This window comes from Zonotrichia leucophrys, chromosome 10 (assembly GCF_028769735.1).
Source record: "Zonotrichia leucophrys gambelii isolate GWCS_2022_RI chromosome 10, RI_Zleu_2.0, whole genome shotgun sequence".
Classification (NCBI taxonomy): domain Eukaryota; kingdom Metazoa; phylum Chordata; class Aves; order Passeriformes; family Passerellidae; genus Zonotrichia; species Zonotrichia leucophrys.
Genome location: NC_088180.1, coordinates 17774411 through 17795088, shown reverse-complemented (window position 1 = coordinate 17795088; position 20678 = coordinate 17774411). Strand labels below are relative to the sequence as shown.

The window sequence follows — 20678 nt, the reverse complement described above, 5'->3', positions numbered from 1 at the left end:
CCAATAATCCCATCCGGTGCCTCAGAGCGTTGTCCGAACGCGTCTTGAGCTCTGGCAGCCTTGGGGTCGTGACCATTCCTTGGGGAGCCCCTTCCAGTGCCCGACCAGCCTCTGAAAACCTTTTCCTGACATCCAGCCTAAATCTCCCCCGACTCATCTTTATGTCGTTCCCTCGGGTCCTGTCGCTGGTCACGAGAGTGAAGAGAGCAGTGTCTGCCCCTCGGGGGGATGTTGCGGACCACAATGAGGTCTCTCTGTCTCTTCCAGGCTAGACAAAACAAGTGCCCTTATCTATACATACAGCTTCCCTTCCCCATCCTCGTATCCTCCTTTGGACACTCTAAGAGCAAAGTGCCTTCATGTTGTGGTTAGCCTGGAGAAGACTGACAGGGGATCTCGTTAATGCATAAAAATATCCTAGGGTGCTAAGATGCTAGTGCAAGGGTCTTTTGGGTGGTGCTCAGCAGCAGGATGAGGAGCAATAAATTATATTGTCAATTAATTAAAACACAAGAAGTTCCATCTCAACATGAGGAAGATCTTTATGTTGAGGGTGGCAGAGCACTGGGACAGCTGCCCAGGGAGGGTGTGGAGTTCCAAACCCTGGACACGTCCAGCTGTGTCCATGCTCCACATGAACCTCCCTCGGAAGGAGGTTGGACTGGATGATCTCCAGAGGTCCCTTCCAACCCTAACATTTCCCTCATCTTGGTGTGGGGTGGTGGAAGCCGTCAGGGCTGCCCTGACAGCTCCAGCTGCAGTGTCAATGATCCTGAGTGGTGTCACCCGTGCCCCCTTAACCCTGACCAGGAATTGTCCATGCTGCCTCAGTGCAAAGATAATACAGAAAAACGTCAGGGACTGGAAGGGGTGTTGACCCCAAAGCCACTGATCTGGCTCTGACAGCATTTGAAAAACAAAGTTCCGTTTCTGACTCCACGGACAGCTTCATTTTAACAGTGACAGTAACTCAGAGAATGTTTTCTTGTAAACTATGGGGTCAGAATCACCACTTAAAGAACTGTCTCCTCCCATAACGTAAGTATGAAAATATTTTATCATTCTGCTAAGTACATTCTTTCCCCCCATGGGAAGATGGATTATTTGTGTGGCTTTTAATGTAAATCACATACACAAATTCCCTGCTCATCTAAATCACAGTCTGTCCTACAATCTTTCACACTAGGAATTTCTGCAGCATGGAGTGTGAGAATCTGTAAATGTCCTATATGCCTGTGGAAATATGTAAATTATTTGGAAAATTGATGGCAGAATTTTATGTCAGATACATGAGGGAAGGATCCATTAAAAAAGTGAAATTTTGTACTGCACTAAGCAGTGCTGTATGTGTTCCTTCCCTTTTTCATGTCTGTTTGCCCATCATTAGGGTTTTCTTCTCTCAGACATTGAAGATCCCATTGTCTCCTGTGGTAATAAGGAGAAAAGAATGAAAAATTGCTGTTACAAGTTTAAAAAAAAGAGTCAGGCCATCCTAACTGGGGTGCTTACATTCCTGTACCCTGAGAAAAGGAGAATATGCTACCAAATACTGAGGTAATTTCCTAATCAGTATGGAAAAATCAAATGCTCAAAAAACCTTACAATTCTCTGTTAACTGGGAAGTTCCATGAAAATACTTGGTTTAGTCAAAGGCAGTACACGTCAACTCTGGTCACCTCATCTTAGTGCATAAATGAAAGGTTATAGTTAAAATAAAATATAAACAAGAGGCCAGCAAGGATGAAGGAATGGCTTGTGCTTGAGAAGAGATTAAAGCTCCCAGCTTGGTTCATGTTGGAAAGTGGCTTGGAAAGAAGGGAAGGTGAACAGTCTGACTTATCACAAACAGGGAACAATTCGTCATTGCACAATAACTAAGTGATTACAGACACTCATGGCTGTCAGGCCCCAAACATGAGGAGTGCTGTTCAGCACAGAGTGTAATTTCAGGCCTTATCTCAGATGGTGAAAAATTTGACCTTGTGATATCTCAGATGCTGAAAAATACTCATGGTTTCCAGAGGCAGCGAGGGAGATTGCTGGAAGCAAGGCTGGAAGGAGATGTCCTGTGTGGTGACCACAAATACCAGTTCTCTGAGGTCCTGGGTGAAGCCCTGGATTTGTCACCAGCACTTCAGAAAGGCCAGGGATGTACGTGTATGCCTGGATTGCCCAGAAGTTGTGAGTTTGAACCCAGAATCCAGCTGCTGCTCAGTGTTAATTTCCAGGTATCAGATCCAGGCACTGAACATGTCATTGACAGTGTGTGTAGAGTTTCACCTGCTGTTCCTCCAGGACTTAAGCCCAGAGATGGATTCTCACTTCTGGCTGTAGTTAACGCTCCTGGAAATGCTGTAACTCCACGCTGAGCTTTTGCCAGACATATGCACAAAGTGATTAAAGTTTCATTTGCAGTGAGTTTTTGAAGTGGACTTAAATTCCTTCCAGTACACTTGCTCCCACGTAATTCATCCTTGGCTCTGCTGTGACAGCACATTTCAAACACATCATGGCTGTTATTCATTATTATGCCTTCGACGCAATGTTCGTGAATTTTAACTGAAGATTTATTTTGATATAAATTTTTTCAGAATGACAGCAACTATCTGATTGTTTCACAAAAAAAAAAAAATCTGGCATTCCTGCTGTATTTGAACTCTGCTTTTGTACATGGAAAGAAAAAAAATCTCCAACCCTGAATGTTTAGTTATTCTGTAACCAGGCATTTCAGGTCAAAGACACTGAAGAGATCAAAAAAGATAAGCAAAATTAAAACACCAAGGTCAGACAAATTCTTCCCAAGAGTAGTGAAGACAAATCTGAGGAGGAAACAGAACACAAATCAGATAAATCAGATCTTATCTCCACTTTGCTTCCTGGCCAAAGATGCTGAAAGTGTCTCCAAGAAGTAAAAAGATATCTCACATTGACCAGTGCCAGTGTTGTCAGGAGAGACACAGAATCAAGCACACCCTCGCTGGAGAGGAGCACTCCTGAGCATGTTTGTGGTTCTCTGGAAAAGGAGAGGATTACTGGGCACAAGAGCCAACTCTAACCAGTGGGGAACTGGTTTCATTTCCATGTACATCATTCTGAGTCCTAAACATATCTCAGCCACCTACCTGCATCCTGACCCTAGATATATACATCAAGCCATGTAGAAAATTGGGATGAAAAGGAACCTTCTGGGGTTTTGCAGTCACCATCCTTATGTTAGTCACCTCTTCACCATGGCCAGTGTCTCTATCCCTCTACTCAGAGATTATTCTACAGAGACCAAGTGTCTTCTTTGAGCTTTCCCAATGCCAGAAGTTTGATTGTGAGACCACTTATGTCCTATTGCTGTGCACCCCGGCAACAAAAAGCTCCAAAGATGCTAGAAGAGTGTTCCCCACACTGGTGGCACTTCTAAAAAGCTCCAGCTGGAATTGAGAAGGAAAGACAGCACGATTTACCATGTGGTAGGATGTCCTGCCTGGACATGCTTCCAACAGCAGGGAGCAGCTCTTGCTTCCTGGGGGATGCATTTCTGAGCTCCCATCTGATTGCTGCCAGGCTGGGGCTGAGCAGTGAAACATCTCTGTTTGGGGAGCACATGTTCTGCTGGGTGTATTTCACAGGGGCTGCCCAGGGAAACTCTGGATGTGAGATGGGATTCAAAGGATTAATCACAATTAACAATTAACATTGAACAAAGCTTCAGTGCCAGAGATCATAAAATCATAGAATGGCCTGGGTTGGAAGGGACCATAAAGATCATCTCATTCCAATACCCTTGCTGTGGGCAGGGACAACTACCACCAGACCAGATGGCTCCAAGCCCTGTCACACATGGCCTTGAGCACTTTATTTCAAGCTGAAAACCACCAAGAACAGGACAAACACGTGGATAGTACACCTGCCATCTGCAGTTCAGCTGGAGCTAACCAGAGCTAGCTGTGTGTCCCAAGCCCATTGGTGAGATGCATCTCTCTTGCTTTGCAGTGTGCAGCTCCATCCATGAATCACCTCCCCATTTCAGGGGGGAGGAATCCTCCTTTCCCAACGTGGCTGTCACAAAAAGCAGCACATCAGTCTGCAGAGCCTCTTAGCAGACTATTGACTTAGCCAGGCATTACCTGTACCTGTAAAAGTGGGATGGCAAAATCTCTGACTGCTGCTTCAAGCTTTGCATGCAATGTTTTTTCCTCTGGGAAGATGCTCTGACAGCCTTAGAATGGCCATTCACTGGAAAAAAAAAAAAAAAAAAAGAAAAAAAAAGGATAATATCTGCTTTATCAGGACATGCTTCCTGTATGCAAAGAGGACTGAGCCAAGCAGAGTGAACATTATCATTTATTTTCACTGAAGAGTAACTTATTACTGAGTGTCATTCTACTCAGCGTGCTCTTCTAATACTGATTATGCCAATAACCTGAGCAAACAAACTGGAAGTTGCTACAGCTCATGCTTTGGCAAAAGGTCATTCACCTCGTGCTGTAAATGGTCCCACTAAAGAGGTGTGTTTTTCAGGGGCTGGAGTGTACCTCAGCTGCTGAACTGGCCTTCACACATGACTCAGGAGCAGAGTGAATCACAGCTGGTAGCATACCCAGAGCAGCAGCACAGGGAGCCTTGTATTACCACGGTGCTGGAGGAGATGTCTTCGGATGACAGGGCTTAAAGAAGAAATGTAGCTTCCTCCCTGCTGGGAACTCCACGTTTCTGGTGAGTTAGCAGAGATTAACGGGCATTCCTGCTGCACTGGCTGCTGGGTTAATTTATAGCTATCTGTAAAAAAAGGATTATTTATTTATTCCAGTTAGAAAGCTTGAATCCTTGGAAATTTTAAGTGAAGGCAGACTTTTTAAGGAGAGACTGTCTGAATGGTGAGTAAGAAGCAGGCTGAGGTAACTCCTGATTATTAAAGCAGTCAAATAAAAATAACTTAGATCTATATAATATAACTTAGATTTTTTTCTTTAGCTTTTTACTTTACAGAGGTTAAAAAATAGCACAGACTGCCTTCTTGCCTTAATATTTTAAATATTAAATAATTCCTTGTTTTCCTTAATGGAGCTCAGACCTTAATGTGCCTTTATAAACCCTACCATCCATTTGTATGTCTGTGGTGTGACATTGTATAAACATCCTCTATGAATCCCAAAGACAGGACATCCCACTTTAACACTGTGTTTGAAATAACTGACCCATTTTAACACAATCTGCTAAGATAGGACAACCACCAGAGAGAGAGTCTGGATGACAAGAAGAGACTAATTTAAAAAGACTGAGATGTTCTAAATGCATTGTCCCATACTGTGTAGTGAGCTTTGAATATGGAGCCCAGAGGGACATTATTGTCTCAACAGAAGCTGTACTTGATGGTCTTTCCAAAAGATTTCCCCCCATCTTTACTTAAACCAGTATAATACGTATCTAAAGACTTCTCATTTGCAGAATGAGGGCAAAATGTGTTTTGGTGAGCAGCCATGAATATCAGAGCTGACAAAAACCAAGCACAGGGAGGATTCACAGCACCACGTGCTGTGCCCTGGCTGGGAAGAGGCCACGTGCAGCTGTGAAGGTGTGTGTTCTGTGTTCCCACATGGCACAGCCCCCTTGCTGCATTCTGCCAGCCTTCAGAGCACCAATCCCTCAGCTCTGCCTTCTGCATGTGACATGTCTCAGATCTTCAAGGGCTTCCATTAGGAGAAATGGTTTTACCATTTAAGTGCTGGGATCAATGCATAGAGCAAAAAGCAGTCCCTTGACATTTTCCTGTAATATCTTGAGTTTTCATTGAATGCCAGCAAAGTCTACAGATCCACAGGAGGATTTGAAATAGCATTGTTGTGTGACTCTTTGTTCCTGAAATACATAATACTGTACAGATTTTGCAGCTTTTGATGTTAAAATCCCATTTGTAAGAAGAAAGAAATTACAAAGACATTCAGGAGTCAATATAAACTCAACGCAGCTAAAATGTTTCTTGAGAGGCACTGGCCTCTTTGTTCTTTCTGCCTCCTCCCATAGGAGCATAAAATGGATGAGCTCTCTCTCATTTGAGCTTCCCCTGTTGTAAAGTGGGGGAAGCAACCTCAGAAGGGTCTTGGGTGCCTTCAGAGGGACAGGAGAACAAAGAGCACACTTGGAGTTGCAGAGGCCTGGATCTAAGGGCTCGTCCCTGTCCATCAGCCACCAGAGTCACTGCTGGATGTGCAGCATGGAGCAATGGAAGAGCATCCCCCACCTGTCCCAGCTGGTCTCGTGGAGCAGCTCGCCCACAGTGGGATGTGGGCAGCAGGGCAGAGCAGCTGTGCGGGGCAGGCTGCGGGAGATGCCTTGAACAATCTCTTCCAGGCTGCAAGATCCAAGCTCCTCAGAGCATGTCCAGCCCAGCTGTGGGAGTCACTGTTTTCTTACTGGGGAAACTGGTGGTTTAGGCTCACTCTCTACTGGAGTAGACACACTGACCTGAGAACACTTCGTTTTGTAGCTTTGGTGAATGAAACTAATTTTGTTAATGTGATTTAGATGTAAAAGATCTCTAAAATAACAGAAGTTTCCCTTAAGGACATTTTACTTAAATGTCCTATTAATGCACAATAAGGGTCCATTCTGCTGCTGTGTTTTACCCACAAAGTTCTGGCCTCCCATATCTGAGGAGATTTGGCTGCTGGTCACTACTTGATGAAGTAGCAAAGTACTTCCAGCAGCTTTCCAGCATCCCTGCTGTGCACAGACACCAGGAGGTAGCCCACAGCTTATGAAACACCTTAGGGGAAAATCAGCAACATGCTTGTCAAATATCCCTCTTTGAGCAAATGATTACTCAGAAGCCTTGCACAGCAAGATTTAACACATTCAAGTGCCACTTCTTATTAGGGTGTAGCTGACTTGTAACTTATTTTCATTGGCACCAAGGCCTTATTTCCTCCTTTGTGAGGGGTGATCCATGTGAATAAGCTAAAGGTTACCTGGACGGAAGGGTAATTGGCACACCTAACTGCAGGGAGCAGCTTTACCCATATTTTCTGAAATACAAAGTGGACCACATACTTGAGAGTCCCCTCCTCTAAGAATTGCTAGCAGGTGGTTTTCTGGCAGCAGGGAGTAAGCCTGCATGCCTGGTTAGCTATAAAATGTGAACTTTGAATTGTGAAGACATTGAGAATGGGGGGGAAAATAGTAGCAATCATTAGGTCTATAACCGACGGGACAAATGTTTCCCTGAGGAGTCAGCAGCAGCGTTGTTGACACGCCTGGCACAGTGGAACATGCTTGGGAAGCAAGTTTCAGACAGCACCAGGCCACACAGCAAAGGCAGGTAAAAGCTGGGAGTATCAGGCTGTCATAAAAGTCTTCATATAATAATTAATGGCCTGTGGGACCAGAATGTCTGAGGGATGCAGGTGTGTTGTGGTGTGGCTGACCTGCCAGTGGGCGATGGCCAGTGAGCCATGGGCTGGGGACAGCCACCTCAACGTGTCACCAGCTCACAGTGGGCAGCCAGGAGCCCCTGCTCAGGGCAGGGCCCTTCGAAGGACGCTGAAGAACTAATTTGAAGGAGCAGCCATAAAAGTTGGATTGATGCCACTAATAAATGAGGGACTAAAGGTCAAGGAGGACTTTCTGTTTCCTTGAGGGATGGGAGACACCGTAGCCTCAATGGCAAGCCAGCCTTGCCTCCTCTTGAAGCTCAGCCTCCACTTCCTCATCTCCACACCCATATTCTGCCGTCCATGGGTTGGCAATAGGTAGTCACATGCAAAGTATATGTTCTCTAGGGATTATGGCAGGGGAGCAAGCAGGGAAGCTTTGTTAGCTGGGGAGGGGCTGGCTCACAGCAGCTGAGCTCACATCTCTACAGGTTCACCTCGGGCAGCAGATGCAGTGCCAGACCCCTCTGCTGTCACCTTGGTGGCCCAGGGGTTTCTGCACCCTGTCCTGGCAGGTCAGACTCACGTTCTCAGGAGGAAACAGATGCTGGGATACATGAGATCCCCTCTCTGAATAGAGCTGGAGTAGGGAGGGGAAGCAGGTTCTCTGTCAACTCCTTAGTCTCTCTGTCTTTTGCAGGCATCTCCACGCTGAAGAAATACTGTGAAGGTGTGATCCATCACATCTGCATACACAAATATGAAGTTCTTCTGGATAATCCCATTTTTCCTGCTGCAAGGTAGAGTCTTGGCTTAAAGGATAATGGTGTGGGTAAAGTAGGTGCATGTGCACATGTGCAAAGACCTTAACTTCCTGGAAATACAGTTTCTTTCTTTCTTTCGATGGGGCTATTTTCCTCAGTGTACACCAGCAGCAGCCTGACTGAGCCAAGGAAAAAGTCACACCCCTGTTCCAGAACTGGGTGTCATTCCCATCTGCATTCTGTGTGCATGTTCTGTTCTTGGGGTTGGCCACACTTATATGTGGGTTTCTCTGCAGAAAGAAGCTTTTCTGATAAAAATTACTAGAGTCAAGCTGTGTATACAAGCCAGCCTGATAAATAAGAATTTCTTGCTGGAGGACTGCAGTCCAGAGTCAGATTTCCAGGACTGGTCTGGGCAAGGCAACTCTTTGGTGAATTGTGGCACACGGAGCTGCCTCTCCTTGGTGGGAGATGGGGGATGTGGAAAGGCCCTATCAGCATTCTGAAGTCTTTGGAGCCCTGCTGCCTCACCTAATGGGGTCTGCAGCCAGAAACACTCTCCACTTCTCAGTGCATGAGATCAGGCTGTGCACTAAGGGCTGCGTTCTGCCTGCTTGGACAGACATGCTGGGCAACCCTGGGAGTGAAGGGGAAGGTCACCTCCAGTCTGAAGGGCTGCAGTGAGTGACTGTTGCATCTTTGTCTTTCCACCACAGCTGAGGCAGAGCACAAGTACCTCCCAACCACCCTGGCCAGCACACACATGGATGAGCACACAGCAGGCAACATTACCCTTCCACTGGGCTTGGAACTGGAAGAGCTGGAGGAGCTGCTCTGGTTCTTCCGCAGAGAAGACCGTAAGTCCCATTGGTGTTCCTGGGCTGAGACACAGTCCTTGGCTGTCAACTTTCTTGCCTAACAGAGATGCCACTACCCTGAGGAGGTGATTTACCCCAGACACACAAACCCTCAGTCTTGCCTCTGGAGTAAGCAGGCCATAGGTGAAGATAGGCAGGAGGCTGTGCTGAGATTGTGTCTCTGGGGTTCAGCCTCTTTCCAGGCAGAGCCTGCCAAAAGAGCAAAGGTCTCCTGTGATTTTGGCAGGGTGGAGGGAGCAGATTGACATAGCAGCAGGTCAGCGTCATGAGGATCAACTTCAAAGCCACAAAAATCAAGGACAGAGCATCTTGGATGTCCTCAGAAAACCCCTGCCAGGCTCTATGGGTCACATTGTGCTGTGCCTGCTAACAGTGCCTCTCTGCTTTCCCTCAGCCTCAACATGGAATTACTCTGTTCTTGCGCTGTCCCTCGCGACCATGATTTTGGGTCTTGTTCTTCTGACCATTAACATTGTGCGGAACAGGTGAGACGGGAAAATTTGAGAATCTTTTGGTGTGTGGTGGTGCCCTGAAAGCCTCCGAGGCAAACAGCCACAGGGGTTTGGCAGGGCAGGACAAGCCCTGAGTGATGGGGAGAAGAGCAAACTCCCTTTGAACCATTTTTTGTTATAAAACCTTGCCTGATGCCTGCTCATTGTGTCACTTGGGACAAGCCCCTTCTCTGAGCCCTGGATGGAATAGAGGTCTGCACAGCTCTGCCCAGCCCAACAGGGCTGCTGGGAGGGAAAGGATGGTAACTGGTGTGAGGTGCTCTCCCCTAAGTACAGGGGCTCTGGAGCAGGACTCCCAGCCTTTCCCCATGCACATCCCCACAGAGTTCCCCGGTGGCTGCACAACCCCGCAGCTGAGGAGCAAGTCACTGTTTGCTAGGGCACGAAAACGTAGCACTGAGTCAGACGAGAGAAGCGCTAACGCTGCGAGCCTGCCTCGCTCTCCCTCTAGTGACGGCTGGCTGCGTGCTGCTCCTGGCGTCAGGAGCTGGGCGCTCTCCAAGTGTGAATCGCACAGCCGTGTGTGCTCAAACACTTCAGAGCACTTACCTGGCACGGCTCACCTGGCGGCGTTTGCCCACACGCAGCTGGCGTGTTCCAGGAACACGGTGTAAATTGATGGCTGTGACCCTCACCGGGGTTGGTGCCCTCAGATGTGGGCTGGGCTTGCTGCTTCACTTCGTGTGTCCTTGTGCCTTCCCTGCAGGAAAAGGAAAATCCTCGTGAACGGAGAAACAGCACAGCCCACACAGGAGGCTGACCTCGATGCCAAGCAAGCCCTGATGCCTGTGCAGGAATACAACCTGGCTGAGCCACTAAAGCAGCAGCCAGGGCCCCAGAGACCAGGGGACGTGGTGGTCCAGTGGAAAGATGGGACTGTCACATCCCTGTACACAGAGACGTCTGAGCAGGCCATATAGTGGCAGCTGGAGTCAGCCCATTTAGGCCTTAAGAAAGGTATCAGAATGTCTCAATTCACAGGGGTGCCAGTTTAAAAATGCAGTTTAGCCTGGAGAAAGAAAAGTGTGAAACAAGAAAGCAGCAGAGTTGCACCTGCAGGAGGGGCCCTGGGCTCATCTCCTGCCTGGCTGGTGTTCCCCCACTGCTCTGGCTGCTTCCAGCCTTCCCTTCAGTGCCAGCTTCCTCTCCTCCCTCAGGTGCTGCAAACAGGTTTCACCTGAGCCAGGGAAGTAAGTGGGAAGCTTGGCCTGCAGTCAGCCAGGAAAAGCAGCCTCACTTCCCATCAGGAAAACAGCAACACTGAAGCTGAGACATTTTTATTCTTTTCAGAATCCTCTTTATTAAAATACTTTCCAAAGTGGTTGATCAAAATGCCATATTGAATCTGTCAGTAAGGTCATATATATATATATTTATATGGCTATATGTACAAATATACACATGAATATTTTACTCTGCAAAGTAACTGCAACTCCAGGGAGAAGCAGAACATTTAATCTGATAGAGCACCTGAAACCAAACATCCAGCCCTTGACCCTGGCTCAGGCACAGGCAGAGCCTGGTCTGCTCCAGGATTCCCTTTGTGTCCTTCACTGGGCATGTGTAGAAACCATGAAATAATTTAGGACATTATTGGAAAAACATCAGTCTTCTAAACACAGACTTTGCAGACCATGTCCTTGTCATCAAAGCATCTCTTTGCAAGGCCTTTGGAAAGGGATGCTATAGTGTAAAAAGCTGAGCAAAAAAGCAGCAATTTTGGTGTGACTTAGCTTGATGTGTGGATATGGGTTACAGGCCACCTGAGGCCTTTAAGCAGCTGAAACATTATCTGCACCTTTTTTATCTGGATTTAATAAAAATAAAATTTCCTCCTACTTATTGCTTAGTCGGGGACCTGTGGGATGAACGAGATGGGTGCCTCCATGCTGGATTAATGATTAGTCCCTCATTCCTGGGCTCTTGTAGTTGTGGGCCAGGTGCCCAAGCTGGCTGGTGGCCGTGGAGTTGTCCCTTCCCCTCCCAGTGGTATCCAACAGCTCTGGCTCCTCTGGAAGCTGCTGTGTCCTCACAGAAAACTGGGCTGGCCGCAGTGGCAGTGGCAGGACAGGGTGCAAACACCGGGCAGGGGCAGGCACAGCGATGCCACAGCCCATGTCAGACCCTGGCACTTTGCCTGCTCGCCAAGTTGCCACTGCTGGCTTTGCCCTGGCACGGAGACCAGGGCTGCCGTGTGCCAGCGGCTGCTGCAGTGCCCGTGAGTCCATCATGGAAGGTCCCAGCTCCCGTGGAGCTGGGGGGATGGATGAGGGTCTCTCTCCTCCCTCTCTGCCGCCCACAGGGATGTGTCCTAAAATATCTTGAAGCCTTTCAGCAAGGTGAGCGTGGGAGCCTTCCTTTTGCTCTGAGCCCGCGAGGACTTGACGGTGACCAGCTTGGCCTGGGCCACCGAGGGCATCTCCTTGTAGTTGACGGGGGCGAGGGTGTTGAAGGTGCAGGTGGCCAAGCTGTGGTGGGTGGGCAGGGCCACGGGCGTGGCCACGGGCGGGCAGGGCCGCTCCTCGGAGATGAAGAGCGGCCGCACGGGGAGGCTCCACTCCGCCTGGCGCCGCACCTCCCGCACGGCCTCGTGGAACACGTGCTGCACCCGAGCGAAGTCCTGGCATGCCGACACCTCATGGAAGAGGCACCCGAACCTGCTGGCGAGGGACATCCCTTCTGCTGAGAGCACCTGCCTGGCGAGAGCAGAGGGGATGGGTGCAGGATCCCTTGGGGCACGGCAGCCACCCAAAAAAGGTGCAGGTAACAGATCATGCATCCCACACCTCCTTCCCAGAGAGCACCAAGGTAGCACCTGCCCATCTCTGCCCTGGGACATGAATCCAAAAGAGTTCTGCTTTTCCCAAAATCCCAGAGTAATGGTCTCTTTGTGTCCCTGGGGAATCACACAGCTTCTCCTGGTAGGGATGTATTCCAGCAATCCCTGGTGGGTGTGATGACAGTGCACTGGGAAGCAGGGAGGAGGAGATGGGGCAGGTCCTCGCTGTGGGGAGGGGGATACCTCCATCCTGGGAGCATGAGGGCTCCAGCAGTGCATGTGACTCAGGGGCCTGTGGGACCACAGAGCAGCACAAAAGGCCAGAAAAACATATTGGGCACATCCAGTCCTGGCAGTGGGGCTGGAACTACAGGGCTCCAGGGAAAGGAAGGGCATGTCCAGAGGGGCTTCTCTGGCTCAAGCCCTGCCAGGGATGGTGACGCTGCCTCGCCACTCAGCCAAAAAACATCCTACTGAAAATACCAACGGGCTCAAAATAAACACATCAGCCCTGGGGCAGGAAATTCAGGGATGTGGGAGGATGTTCACATACTAATGGGGGTGGAAATACCCGTGAAGAAATCAGATTTGGGTTGTGCATCCCATCAGGAGGGATGTGTGAGCTCTCTCCCGCGGGGAGCAGGCAGCCTTACCGCGTGCCCGGTACCTGTACTGCTCCATGTCCAGCTTGTTTCCCAGCAGGAGCACGGGGCAGCGGCGCTGGCAGCCCCGCGCGTGCAGGGCGAGCACCTCGAGGTAGCGCTGGCAGCCCTCGAAGCTCTTCCTGCTGTCGATGCTGTAGACAACCAGGAAGGCGCTGGCCCAGCACAGGTAGCGCTCGCAGTTCCCGGGGCCATCCTGGCGTGGGAGGAGTGGCTGAGCCCCAGTCCAGCCGTGGTCCAGCCATGGTCCAGCTGGTCAGCACACCCCCAGTGCCTTACCTGGTCAGCAGTGTCCATCACCTTCAAGAGCACAGGCTGCTGGTCCACCAGCTCCTCCGAGGAGTAGGTGTCCTCTGCAAGAAGAAGGGTGGTTGTAAGGATGGGCTGGCACATCCTGTCTTCTTCAAAGCCAAGCAAAGCCCAGGATGCTTGGGATACCATGGAAAAATTTCAGCCCTGATGAGGAGCATCCTCCACCAAGTCCTCCCACCTTACTCCTTCCTGAGACAACATTATTTTGGGGGACTGGTTGCTGGGCAAGCCTGGCTAGGAGCAGTTATTTCTCCCCGTGCTGCAAACATGGGCTCCCACAGGAGGAGGAGGGAGGGGAAGGAGCTTGGCACAACAATCGCTGCACCCAGGGCTCAGCCCTTATCTAAAAGCCATGGCCTGATGAGATAAAGCGAGCTGGGGGCTTGACATGGGACTGTTTCCCAATAAATCAAGCGAAAGGAATAGTCCTTTCTTTTGGAAGGAGGGCAGGCAGGGAGAGCCGTTGAGCCATTCCCCCAGGAGAAAGATGCTTTCTTTGGGCCAGCTTTTAACCAATGCGTTTCGGAAAGGTTTTGACGTGGGAAGATAAAACCACATTCCCAAAAATATCTGAGGAAGAAAGGATTTATCCTTCTTTCTAAGAGTCACTGAATTATTAGCGGCTGGAGCTGGTTCTTGGACAATGTCCATATCTCCTTAATGTCCCCGATAAATCACTTATGGTTCTTCCCCACAGCCTGGAGTCAGGCCTAGGAAAATAGTTATTAATTACTCAAATGAGTGGAAAAAAAAATACCCAGAACTGCTCACTGCAAAACTCAGTCCCAGGGTTGCCTGCTGTGCACCCGTCCTCGTTTCCTCAGCCTTTTCCCTGCCCAACAGACATGAGATGCTCCTCAAAGAGCCTCAAGAATTCAGCTTTTGGTTTTTTGGGGGCAATGCGAGGAGCCAACATTCCCATGGGAAGTCCCCCCAGAGAGGGCACTGCTTTCACCTCTGTTTTCACAGATGGTTTTGGGTTAAATCCAGCCCTTGTTGTTTTTTGTATAATTTTGGGTGGGTTGTTTTCTTCTTTCCCCTTAAATTCATGGGAAACATGGGAGATGGGAAGGATGCTCCATGGGATAAGAACGTGCCTTACCCAAGTTGGGATCATATTCACTGATGAACCTCTTGGTTAGAAACTTCACGGTCAGAGCTGCAGGAGGTGAAAGAGGCAGGTGAGGCAGGTGTCCCCTGGCGGCAGCTCCCCGATGCCCTGCCCTGCCCGTCTCACCTGACTTGCCGGCCCCTCTGCACCCCAGGATGGCCACGTTGCACTCGGGGAGGGCGCTCTGGGGCGGCCGCTCGCTGCTGGCTCGGGGTTTGCCGAACATCGAGGACATCCTCGTTCCTGTGGGATAGAGCGGGGGGACATGGAGCACCCGCTGCCCCGTCGGATGGGCACCTTCTCACTGCCTGCCTCGTGGGTGCCCCAGCCTGGGGGAGAGAGGGGCTCAGCAGCACCAGGGTGGGAGATCCCCTCTCCTCCATCCGCATCCCGAGGCATCCTCATCCCACAGTGGCGGCCAGCACCCCACCGAAAGAGAAGGACCCCCAGCCCTCTGCCCACCCCTCACACCCCAGAAAGAGAAGAGAAACGCAGCCTCCCACCTTAAAACCCAGGGCCGGAGGGGACGCGGGGCTCTCCGTGAGCGCGGGGCCGGGGCAGCAGCGGCCCCTGCACGGCCGGGGCTGCGATGAATGAGGCAGGCGGAGGCGAGCGCGGCTCCCGCTGCTCGGGCTCCAGCCAAACTCCTTGTAAGGAAAGCTGCCACGCCGCGGGGCCGGACACGCTGCCCCGGCCACCCGAGGACGGTCCCCGCGGCAGAGCACACGCGGCACCCCGAGCTGCCCCGGCTTCGGGCAGGGACCCCCGGTCCCAGACCTGCCGTGCCTCGGCTTGGCGGCCACCTGGCCGTGTCCCGGCACCTTCCTGAGCGCGCAGCTCCTCGCCGTGTCCCGGCAAGCCCAAGCCTGGTCCCTCTGTCCCGGCTGAGCCCGGCGCACTCATCCCAGCTCCGGCAGGCAGGAGCAGACCCGGAGCTGCCTGTGCAGCCACTGCCCGGCTCCTTCGGACACAACCAAGCACTGACACCTTCTGCTGCCGGCAGAGGCTTTCCAGGGAGAGAAATTCCCTTCTGCCACCCAAAAGCCTCGGTGCCAAGAGGAAGAGGGAGCCCGGGGAGTACTCACCAGCGCCCGTACCAATCCATCAGCCGGCACCCAGCGGCTGTGAGCCCGAGTAGGTGGCGGGGGCTGAAGTCAGCGTTGTCATGGCGATCACAGCCATTTGGGATAGGGCTCGATGCCCGGGACCACAGGATGCGGCCCCAGGGCCGGCCCCGAGGGACTGCGGGGGGGCCGCAGGCGAGGCTGGGGGGCCGAGGCTGCTCCGCGGCCATGCGGGGCTGCTGCGCCCTTGGGAATATTGCCCGTTAATACAGGCAGGGTATTTTTAAGCCCTCCCAAAATAGTCTGGGAGTGTGGAAGCCCCTGCAAGCCCCAGGGACGGGGAGGATGGAGATCACAGGGATAACTCCCCTGCGGGAAGCAGAGCCCCTCTGAGGACCCTTTACCCCAGACCCCCTTTGGTCACAGGTCTAGGGCACTTAAAAACAATTGGAACTAAACATGGTATTTTAAGCTGGGTATCCATGAGGATCAATGGCAGTGGTGTAAGTGCAAAATTCTTCCATTCTTCCCTAAACTTGGATTTTTGGGGGAACCCGCTGTGGCCATGATCCTGAGGTAAGAGCTTTGCCATCATGCACTGCCTGGAAAGTTCCCAGCTGCTGGGATGAAGGGGTTAAGGAGGGAGCAGAAAATAGACCTTCAACAGGATGAGCTGCTCAGGTTAAATTATTCATCAAAACAAAACACCAGCTGCAAACTAATCACAGGTAGTGATGGGGAGATCCAGGAAGGAGCCCCCAAGTGAGCCCTGTTGTCAGCCTTCCTTGGCACCCCATGGCGGAGCTGAAATGGGATTTCTAGCCAGAAAAATCTGTGATTAGCACACTAACAAGTGATGTGCCACAAATAACACTTTCCCTCACTGTCAAGCTCTGTGTCAGTAAACAGGGGTTTATCTCTTCCCACAGCCAGGTATTATGGGGAGCTGGGCAAGCCCTGAGGCCGGAGGGGAGGTTTGTGGTGAGAAGAGGTTGCTGCACTTCCTTTTTCTCACCTTGAGATCCCCAGGTGAAGCACAGGCTGGCTTATGGCTCCTTGCAGCTGGGATGGGTGTTGCAGATGCTGCTGCTATAGAGAGGGTCACAAAAGAAGGTCTCTGTCTGCCCATGGTAACACTTGACGAACAGCCAAGATCCCTTCCCATGGCTGAGCGGGGTGGCAATGAGATTTGCTGATGTTGTTTACCTCCCTGGGCTGTAAACTCCATATTTTAAAGAGAAAAAAAAAAATAGTGTGGCCAGATGTTCTTCCCAGCCATGCAAGTGTGTTGCCCTCCCCAGGCTGGGGACTGTTCCGTAGGGCATCATAAGAAGGATGCTTGAGAGTGGAGAAAGCAAAACCTGGTTTCTCCTGAGTGGCTGGGCGTATTCCATGGGATATCCAGGCACCTCTGCTGTGCCCAGTGCTGGCTGGTGACACTGGAACCCTGCCTGAGCTTGGGGGGGCAGCTGAGCCTGGTGGATGCCTTTGAAGGGCCCTGGTCACGAGCTCAGCTATCTTTAGCCCAAGGTATTTATATTACAAGGCCACCGGGCAGCTCAGCAAAGGCATCAAAGGCTGGAGAAGGCCGAGGGGGCTGTGCAGGGGCACGGCACAGAGGGGCATCGGGTGCTCCCCCAGCCCTGAGAGCTGCTGAGGTCCCAGGCGAGGATGACCCCGGAGGAGGAAGGTTCCCAGGCAGGGCCCCCGGAGCGGGTGCGTATCCGCGTGGAGGAGCAGTCATTCTCGGTGGAGAAGGCCTTGCTGGTGGAGAGCAGTGAGTACTTCCGTGCCCTCTTCCGCTCGGGCATGAGGGAGAGCACGCAGGAGGAGATTGGCCTGGGGGAGCTGAGTGCAGCCGGGTTCCTCGCCATGCTGCGGGTGCTGGCGGGCGAGAGGCCCATCCTTGGCAGCGAGGAGACCTTCCAGGCAGTGGAATGTGCTGCCTTCCTGCAGGTGAAGCCCTTGGCCAAGTACTTGATCCACTCCATCAACTCTGACAACTGCATCCTGCTGTACCAAGCCGCTGCCATATTCGGCCTCCTGGATCTCTTCCACTGTGCCGCACTCTACATCAGGGACAGCTACGCTGAGCTGGAGGAGTACCTGGACTGCCTCTCCGATGACCTGCTGGCCTATGTGGAAGCCCTCCTCCCCAGCACCTTTGTGGCAGTGGGAGCCCACACACCCACCTTCGAGTTCTTGGAGGACCTCTCCAGGACCATCTGCTACCTGGACGAGGAGACCAACACATGGAGGACCCTCTCCTGCCTTCCGCTGAGCGCCAGCACATTCCTAGCCGGCATGGCAACCATGGATAACAAGATCTACATCGTGGGTGGCGTCTACGGGGCCAACAAGCAGGTGGTGGAGAGCAGCTTCTGCTACGATGCTGATGCCAACACCTGGAGCGAGTTCCCCAGCCCTCACCAGCTGCGCTACGACGTCAGGCTGGTGGGCCACGAGGGCTATCTCTACGCCATTGGTGGTGAGTACGAGAAGATCTCGCTCAAGTCCGTGGAGAGGTACGACCTGGCCTCCAGCACCTGGACCTTCGTCTCTGACCTGCCGCAACCGAGCACGGCAGCGCCCTGTGCCCAAGCCTTGGGGCAGATCTTTGTTTGCTTGTGGCAGCCACTGGACACCACTGTCATCTACGAGTACGAGACCCAGCAAGACGTGTGGCTTCCCGTCACCGAGCTCAAGCGGCACCAGAGCTACGGGCACTGCATGGTGGCCCATCGTGACAACCTCTACGTCATGCGCAACGGCCCCTACGACGACTTCTTGCGCTGTGTCATCGACTGCTTCAACCTGACGTCCCGGCAGTGGAGCGCCCTGCCCGGGCAGTTCATGAACAGCAAGGGAGCTCTCTTCACTGCCATTGTCAGGGGTGACACCATCTACACTGTCAACAAGATGCTGACTCTCCTCTACTCCGTGGAAGAGGAGACCTGGAAGCAGAAGAAGGAGCGGGCAGGTTTCCCACGCAGCGGCTCCCTGCAGACCTTCCTCCTGCGGCTGCCAAGGCGTGACCACGACATCGCGACGTAGCTGCTCCCCCGTCCCACGTCAGGATGCTCTCCTTGCACGTGGCCTCAGCTCTGCACTCACTGCTCCCCTGGGCTCCTCTCCTCCTCCACAGAGCTGTGCTCAGGCCCAGGGATGCATCATGTTGGACCTTGGAGGTGACATTAAACCCTGCCAGAGGGAAAGAGCAGCTGCTGTCCCCTCTTCCTGCCCTGCACGGGCACAAAGCCCTGTCAGCCATGAGCTCACGAGCCAGCTGTGTGCAGGACATTGTGGCTTCTGCAGAGGACAGATTCCATAGAGATGCAAACATGGGATTTATTTATTCTGACTGCACTCTGAGGGTGTGCAGCATTCCACCTCCTCTCTGCCTTGATGGGAAATCATTCATTACATGCTGGAATTAAAAGGAAAGCTATAGAAAAGCTTCTCATTACTGTGTTTTTCATTTACTCTTGAGTTTGAGGTTTTTCCTCCCGTGCTTCTGAAGGAAAATACCTCCTAACAGGGATCTATGTCAGGACTCTTTTTTGCCCCTGAATGCTTTTTCAGCTGTGGCTCAGTTTCAGAGCCTTACGTGGGAGTGCAGTTCCCACAGAGCCCCACACTCCCCGGGGAATTCTCTGTGGCTGCAGCGGGGTCCTGGTAGGAGGAGGGGAGATCGGGAGTGAAGGAAAGGAGCTCCTGGGCATCAGGTGCTTAATGTGCCAAGGGTTTTCTGGGACCTGGGAACCGTCAATCACCCCCCTCAGGCCCTAGTACAGACCCATTGGGGTGGCAAGTGCTGGCTCTCACCAGAGACTTGCTTGAGCCAAGTCAGGGTCTTTTGAGGACATGGCAAAGCTTGGAAGTACAGAGTGCCAAAAGGGAATGAGGGCTAGGGAACCATTACATGGCAATACCAGGCTTGCAGAGCTCCACAGCTTCCCATCAGATCCCACCACCAGGTGCTGAGGGCTCACAGCCCTCAACACCAGCTCTGGGGACAGCTGGTGGCACAGAGCTCCCCTTTGTGACCACGGACCAGGGCAGCAGCAAACCCAGACCCCAGCTCAGCTGGTTTCCCATCCATGGGGCAGGCTTTGGGCTGCCTGTGCTGTCCAGGCTGGGAGGGAACGGAAGGGATACCAGCTGGGATGCCTCAAATAACTCCACTGCTGATCCCGCCAAGTTCTCAGCATTTTCAAAACAGTTCCCGCATTTGAGAATAAACCACTCAACGCAACTGCAAACCAAAACAAACCAGAAAACCCCAGCCTGCACCCACAGCCAGATGGAAAACCACTGGATGTGCCTTGTCCCCATTTGCTTTCTGCCACTGGGCCAGGCCACCATCCCAATGTCACCCATGGGGGGACTGCTGCTGGTGGAGCTGCAGGCCTGGCAAGGGCACAGGGGACACCAACAGACCTGTCCCTGTCCCCTGCACTGTGGGCACTGGGAGCTGAGCAGCATTGCAGTCCCCAGGTGGAATGTTACAGCAACTTATCAAATAATTTTCCCCTTCCCAGACAAAGCCAATTAACATTTCACAGAATTCTGTGAATTAACATTTCACGTTGTCTTCTCCTGGGAGCAGCACATGGAAACATGTTGCTTTAAAACAATTTTAAGCTGAACAAACAGCTTAAACATCCATTAAAATGAAGTTAAAATAATTCTGTTACTAAAATATTTATGTTGGGCTCCTGTGGCCAACCTTAGACCACAGAACTTGGCAGGCTCACCCATTCCTTCCAGCTCTGTCACCAACAACCTCCTCCCCACTTCCACATGCTGCTCCACAGTTCAGGGGTTTACAAAGATATTTGTCAACAAATGCAAAAGGTTTTAAGATTTTAAGTGTAGCACTTGAGGGAAAGTGTGAGTCTTGGCAGGCAGTTGAGTATGGCATAGATGCTCCCAAGAGCTATTTGTTGCATCCATCAGTCCAGACTGTGATCCAGAAAGTAACACAAGATAATTTTAGGTGCAAAGGAAGGAAAAAAGATACATTTCTTACCTCTGCAAGAAACGATCCAAGATCCAGGACCAAGCAAACCACTAAGGAGGGCGAGAAGCTGCTCAGCCTTTGCAGAGTGAGGTGGCACAATGCTGCCAGTGTGCTTTGCTCCACCAGCATTCAGCACCACTGGCACCAGCACAGCACCCTTATCTTCCCCTTTCCATCCTCACGGTGTTCGCTCCGCCAAAGATCACAGCTGG

The 20678-nt window shown here is 51.6% G+C and overlaps 3 protein-coding genes and 1 long non-coding RNA gene across 10 annotated transcripts; 2 read left to right on the top strand and 2 right to left on the bottom strand.

Annotated features, from left to right (window-relative positions):
* Positions 1–887: 887 nt before the first annotated feature.
* Positions 888–11363, top strand: SLC51B (SLC51 subunit beta). 2 transcript variants are annotated; one of them, XM_064721832.1, is made up of 6 exons: positions 888–1038; positions 4513–4707; positions 8062–8161; positions 8842–8982; positions 9398–9488; positions 10222–11363. In XM_064721832.1, exons 3-6 carry the CDS (start codon positions 8122–8124, stop codon positions 10433–10435), a joined length of 486 nt encoding a protein of 161 aa, XP_064577902.1. In that variant the 5' UTR covers positions 888–1038; positions 4513–4707; positions 8062–8121; the 3' UTR covers positions 10436–11363. The 2 variants fall into 2 exon arrangements, with proteins under 2 accessions (XP_064577902.1, XP_064577903.1); XM_064721833.1 differs by lacking the exon at positions 888–1038 and adding an exon at positions 4802–4868 and having other exon boundaries at positions 4549–4707; positions 10222–11357.
* Positions 4318–10227, bottom strand: LOC135452078 (uncharacterized). The gene is made up of 2 exons (XR_010441532.1): positions 10065–10227; positions 4318–4770 (listed from the first exon to the last, which is right to left on the bottom strand). It is a non-coding gene; the product is annotated as an uncharacterized LOC135452078 (long non-coding RNA).
* Positions 11351–20605, bottom strand: RASL12 (RAS like family 12). Of its 6 annotated transcripts, none has more exons than XM_064721830.1 (6): positions 15465–17388; positions 14506–14622; positions 14371–14427; positions 13236–13309; positions 12962–13152; positions 11351–12211 (listed from the first exon to the last, which is right to left on the bottom strand). In XM_064721830.1, the coding sequence occupies exons 2-6, from the start codon at positions 14612–14614 to the stop codon at positions 11827–11829; spliced, it is 816 nt and encodes a 271-aa protein (XP_064577900.1). In that variant the 5' UTR covers positions 14615–14622; positions 15465–17388; the 3' UTR covers positions 11351–11826. The 6 variants fall into 6 exon arrangements, with proteins under 6 accessions (XP_064577900.1, XP_064577901.1, XP_064577897.1 ...); XM_064721831.1 differs by lacking the exon at positions 15465–17388 and adding an exon at positions 14883–14974; XM_064721827.1 differs by lacking the exon at positions 15465–17388 and adding an exon at positions 20476–20605 and having other exon boundaries at positions 14371–14622.
* On the top strand, positions 17115–18497 carry KBTBD13 (kelch repeat and BTB domain containing 13). The gene has a single exon (XM_064721821.1). It carries the CDS (start codon positions 17115–17117, stop codon positions 18495–18497), a length of 1383 nt encoding a protein of 460 aa, XP_064577891.1.
* Positions 20606–20678: the final 73 nt, after the last annotated feature.

Coding starts and splice junctions, on each gene's coding strand:
- RASL12 (XM_064721827.1), bottom strand. CDS start 14,614: ATGTCCTCGATGTTCGGCAAACCCCGAGCCAGCAGCGAGCGGCCGCCC. Junction 13,153..13,235: donor TGATGGACACTGCTGACCAG/GTAAGGCACTGG, acceptor CTCCCACGCCAG/GATGGCCCCGGGAACTGCGA. Junction 12,212..12,961: donor CTGGACATGGAGCAGTACAG/GTACCGGGCACG, acceptor TGCTCTCGCCAG/GCAGGTGCTCTCAGCAGAAG.
- KBTBD13 (XM_064721821.1), top strand. CDS start 17,115: ATGACCCCGGAGGAGGAAGGTTCCCAGGCAGGGCCCCCGGAGCGGGTG.
- SLC51B (XM_064721832.1), top strand. CDS start 8,122: ATGAAGTTCTTCTGGATAATCCCATTTTTCCTGCTGCAAG. Junction 8,162..8,841: donor CCCATTTTTCCTGCTGCAAG/GTAGAGTCTTGG, acceptor TTTCCACCACAG/CTGAGGCAGAGCACAAGTAC. Junction 8,983..9,397: donor GTTCTTCCGCAGAGAAGACC/GTAAGTCCCATT, acceptor GCTTTCCCTCAG/CCTCAACATGGAATTACTCT.